The 6,000-nt window shown below is 17.4% G+C and overlaps 2 protein-coding genes across 2 annotated transcripts; one reads left to right on the forward strand and one right to left on the reverse strand.

Moving 5' to 3' along the window:
• Window positions 1-275: 275 nt before the first annotated feature.
• On the forward strand, window positions 276-901 carry PADL01_1405600 (RNA-binding protein, putative; the record flags this gene model as incomplete). Its single annotated transcript, XM_028684326.1, has 3 exons — window positions 276-330; window positions 528-719; window positions 825-901. 3 exons carry the CDS (start codon window positions 276-278, stop codon window positions 899-901), a joined length of 324 nt encoding a protein of 107 aa, XP_028540415.1.
• A 609-nt stretch (window positions 902-1,510) lies between these two features.
• On the reverse strand, window positions 1,511-5,335 carry PADL01_1405700 (conserved Plasmodium protein, unknown function; the record flags this gene model as incomplete). The annotated part of the gene is made up of 1 exon (XM_028684327.1): window positions 1,511-5,335. The coding sequence occupies one exon, from the start codon at window positions 5,333-5,335 to the stop codon at window positions 1,511-1,513; it is 3,825 nt and encodes a 1,274-aa protein (XP_028540416.1).
• Window positions 5,336-6,000: the final 665 nt, after the last annotated feature.

A 6,000-nucleotide genomic window follows, 5' to 3' on the forward strand; every position in this document is an offset into this window, starting at 1 on the left:
AATATTTTATTATAATATTATTTTTTTTTTTTGTGTCAATTTAAAATAATTCAAAAGAGTGTAGGTATTTCATCTTATATAAATATATATAAAGTTTTTATTTATATATTATATAAATATTTATTTATTTAATTTTTTTGATACCAATTTAATCTTTCTTTTTTTTAAGTTTTTTTTTTTTTTTTTTTTTTTTTTCTTGTATTTATTTTTAATATTATATTTTAAAACTTTCCTCTTCAAAAAAAAAAAAAAAAATATGTTTAATATTATAAATTATGGAAGATAATAATCTGAATAACGTTCTTAAAAATGATGAAGTCCCAGCAAAATGTAAGAACAAAAATAAGGGTCTCCTAAAATATATAATATATATAGATATATATTCATATTTATATATTTATATGTAATTCAAACAATTGATATATGCTGATATATATGCATATTATATATATATATATCTTATATTACACCTTCAATAATTTAATATGTTCATAATTTTTTTTATCCTTTTTAATTTTTCAAAATAGCTGTAGAAGGCTGGATAATTATCATAACAAATATACACGGAGAAGCCAGAGATGATTACATAAAAGAAGTTTTTGAAAAATTTGGACAAATAAAAAATTTACATTTAAATATAGATAGAAGAACAGGTTTTCTAAAAGGATATGCATTTCTTGAATATGAAAATTTTGTAGACGCAAAAAGAGCAATAGATGGTAAAAAGAAAATTTTTAATACATATATATGTATATATATGTATATATAAATATATATATTTATTTATATATTTATATATTTATATTATATTTTAATATTTTTAGAAATGGATGGTACTATGCTACTAAATCAAGAGATACATGTAGACTGGGCTTTTGTGCAAGAAAAAAGTAAAACTTGATTAATGCAAAGAAGGATAATTAGAAAATATATATATATATATATCATAATAATCTCAACTTGTTATCACCCATATTATGTCTAAAAAATTTATTTGTATTAATTCAATATAAATCCATACAAAGCATTATTTTATTTATTTTTTTTTATCGTTTTATTATTATTATTTTTTTTTTTTTCAAATAAATTTTTGATACTATCATATTATTTTATAGTCATTAAATATTATAAAAAAAATTATTAATATATATCATATCATATCATATAATATAATATAAATAAAATTTTTGTGAAAAACAAAACAAGCAATTATAATTCCATTTTTGTATAATATGAATAAAATAAAGATTTATTGTTTTTTAAAAAAATGAATTTGGACAAAAAAATAAGAAAAAAATTAAATATATATATATTAATATTTATATGTGTCTACTCAAAAAAAAAAAAAAAAAATAAATAAATAAATAAATAAAATAAAATAAAATAAAATAATAATAATAATAATAAATATACAAACATCATATAGTTAACACATAAATATTTATATATATTATATAATTTTTTTTTTTTTTTTTTTTTTTTTTTTTTTTTTTTTTTTTACAAATTTCTTTTATGATACTGCTTTTTTCTTCAGCAAGGAAGAAATGGCAACTGAAAAAGCTTCAAATGTTGATAACGGATGACGAAAATCTAAAGTAAAAGAATCCTTAGAATTTTTCCCAAATATTAAAAATATTTCCTCTTCATCATTATTTATAATTTCATATTTAATTTCTTCTTTTTTCTTTTTCAAATTGTTTTTAATTAAATCAAAAGAAAATTTCTTTTTAATAAAGCTATTTATATATTCATCATTATGTTTCTTAATTTTTTTATTTCCTGAATCACTATTTTTAGTTTCATTCTTTGTATTATTATATCCATTGTTATTTTGTTTAATAGATATATTATCATGATCATTATGATTATTATTTTTATTGTTATCCTTATATATATCATTATAAATATTATCATTATTATCTTCATCATTATCTTCATCATTATCTTCATCCTTATCCTTATCTTTTATATTTTGTTTATCTTCATTTTGTCTAGCTGACACATATTCAATTATATCATTTATATTTTTATTCATAAAATCATTTTTTTTTGATTCATTAAAAATACATTTCTTTAGAATTAATTGTAAATTTTTTGCACTAGCCATTTTAACTCGTCCATAAAATGGAAGTTCATAAATTTCTTTCTCTTCATTCCATATAGGACATTTATTTTCATAAACAAGTTTTATATTTTTATTTTCTTTATAAATATTACATATAAAATGTCTTGGTAATTCACTTATAATATTGGATTCAAATCTAATAGAAATAACATTATTTCTTTCAAAATTTGGAAAAAAGTTTGCATATTTTTCTGATATTCCATTATCATATATTTTTATTTTCATACCTGTAAAATTACATACCAGCACTCCTAAAAATCCTGATACATTAAAAGATGTTTTAATATTTTTAAATTTTTTTTTAATATTTTTATCATATTTATATATATATACTTTATTCTGGCCTCTTTTTTTAAAACCCATTAGTATCTTTTCCTTTTTATCATTTTTTAAAATATAACAACATGAATAAAATTCATTAAATTTTCGTATTCTTTGTAACTCATTAATTTTATATCCTTTAGGTATATCATTATAATAAGAAAATTCTCTTTTTGTTTTATTAATAAAATTAATAAAGATATTTTTATCTATTATATTATTTTTAAAATATAAATTACCTTCATTTATATTTATTTCACTGGTTACATCTCCTATTTCTTCAGTTTCAAAAATGTTAAACGTTTCATAAAATATATCGATACAATAGTCAGTATAATTTTTTATTCTTCCTTTTTTCTTAATTTTTTTGTTCTTTTTCTTCATATCTTTAAAATTAAATTTTAATTCATCAAACCTTTTTTTTAATTGATTATTTGTTTTATCATCTAATAATATCCAACTATTAGGAATACATTCACTTTCAAATATGCTGACAAGTCTCCAAAAGCAATATTCAATAATTTCTTTATTTTCAATTTTATATGCACAATAAGTTAACATTATTATTAAATCATCTTCTATATCTTTCTTTTTTAATAACAACTTTTTAAAAATATGAAATAAATAATATAATTCAAAGGTATGTAAAGTGTACAAAAATTCTATATTAAAATATGTATCACATTCATCTATAACATATATTAGGATATTTTTAATATAGCTCATCATTTTTTTAAAATCTTTATCATATATTGTATTATTATTATTATCTATTTTATGTTTTTTTTCTTTATCAATATATATATTATTTTCCTTCGAAATATAATAATTATTTTTATTGTCTTCTCCATAACAAACATTACCATTCATTAATTTTTTAGGAGAATCTATGAAATCGTTATGGTGTAAAGGATTAACGTTTTCATCTTTATCATTATAAATATTTATATCACTTTCTATAAATGAATTATCATTATATGATGATGAATATAAATAATTATTATGACAATTATACATATCTTTATGTGACAATTTAATTTTTTTTTCATTATTTGATGATATATTATTTGTATCACTATTTGATGATATATTATTCGTATCACTATTAGATGATATATTATTCGTATCACTATTAGATGATATATTGCTGGTATCACTATTTGAAGACTTATTATTTCTATCACTAATTGAAGACCTACTATTTATATTACTATTTGATGATATACTATTATGATCACTTGAACTTCGTTTATTACTACCTATTATATTTTCATAATTATTTGAGGAAGCTGTATTTTCACTTTCATAACCCTCATATTTAATATATGGAAAAAATTTATCAGGTTTATAATTACTATTATTCATCTTTTTTTTCTTTTCCTTATATTTCATACTTTTCACTTTTTGTATCTCTCTTTTTTTTTTTTTTTTTTTCTCACCATATTCCTCATCCTTAATATTTTTTTTTCTTTTTAATTTTCCTGATATTAGATCATAAAAGAGTTGATAATTTATTTCATCATATATGCTGTTATTTGTTTCTTCTTCCATATGTTGATATTCTGTATATTTTATATATTTATTAATATTATCATTATGAGTACATAAATCATTTATTTTGTTAATATTATCTATATCATTGATATGATATATATTATCATCACAGGTAACGTTCATTTTATCTTTTATATAATTTATATCTCTTTCTTCTCTTTCTTCAATTATATCTTTTTTTTCTTTATTCCTTTGTTTTTCCCATCTAATAAAGAATGAATAAAACGACATGACTATTTCAATCAAGAGGAGAACACTTTTTAGTCTTATTAAATTTTTATTTGTTGTTATATTTATTTCGTAAAAAAATGTAGATGTCTTCTTTTTATAATTAACAATATTATTTTCATCTGGTGTATTAATTGTTTGAATGAATTTTTTTGAATTCTTATTTTTATTACTAGAATGTATAACATTTATAGTATCATCCGGATAATTACCTTGATACATATGATTGTGTTCATACATATTATTGTTATATATAGTATCATTATTGTACATATTATCGTCATAATAATTATTCATATTATTATTATCAACTATATATGTATCATTCACATTCTTATTATGTACATAATTATATTCATAATAATTATTATATTCATTTTTATATGTTTTATTAATATAACATGGATCCATGTATATATCACATTTATCAAAATTTTCATTATTTTCTTCCTTATAAATAATTTCATCATTTGTTTGTAAAAAGGAATGAGCTATGGATTTATATGTTTTTTTTTTACAGGACATATTATAAATCTTGCTCTTCCATTTTTCTATTATACCTATCCTATTATTTAAGTAATAAAAATTTTCATTTTGATCATCATGTTTTAATGTTTCTATAACATTTTTTAACATTGGAAATGCACTTAATATATGTTTATTCAATTTTAATATGACTGATATGGTATATGTTGTCATTTCTATATCATTCATATCTCCATTTATTTTTTTATATTTTTCTATATCACTTATTATACTAGTTGTATCTGTTTTTTTCTTTAAAAAATAATTATCAATAAGATAATCAATATCTGATTTTATTTCAATATATTCTATATAATAATCTAAATTCTCATATAACTTTTTATATTCCAATATATAATTATCTAATATACAATCTTTCTTAATATATTCTGTTATTATTAATATAATATTATCACCTTTATAACAATCACTATAACCATATTTATGTTTTCCTATAATTCCACCCTTTATATTATATTCATCATATTCTTCATTCTTATTATAATAATATTCTTTCTTTATTATATCAACTAAACGATTTTCTCTATCTTTCCAATCTTCATTCTTATCATTATAAATCATTTTTATCTTCAAAAAAAAATAGATATATATAAATACATGTATTCTATATTATGTCTAACTTTTTAATTAACCAATAAAATATTATACATAAATATATATATGTAAATATATATATATATGCTTTTAAAAAAAAAAAAATATAAAATACACATTTCGCGTAACATATATATATATATATATATATATATATATGTATTATATGAAAAATATTATGATCAAAAATATATATATATTACCCTCATGTTGACTTTTCATTCATTTTATTACACACACAAAAAAAAAAAAAAAAAAAAAAAAAAAAAAAGAAGAATTATATAAAAAAAAATTGAAAAAGAAGAAATCAACTATATATATATATATATATATATATATATATATATTTATACTTTTTAGATATTATAAATGAAACAAAAAAGAAATATTATTTTTAAAATTATATATCAATGAAATGGGAAAATATACATATACATATGTACAAAATATATGGAACATATAAAATATCAATATGGAAAAACGTTACGAAAAAAAAAAAAAAAAAAAATAAAAATAATTCATAATATATATAACGTAATATAATATATATATATATATATATATATATATATATTTTATATATCTAAACAATTCGTCGGATATTTATGATTAAGTCCATTTTTAATTTTTTT

This window comes from Plasmodium sp. gorilla clade G2, assembly GCF_900097015.1.
Source record: "Plasmodium sp. gorilla clade G2 genome assembly, chromosome: 14".
NCBI lineage: Eukaryota > Apicomplexa > Aconoidasida > Haemosporida > Plasmodiidae > Plasmodium > Plasmodium adleri (nom. inval.).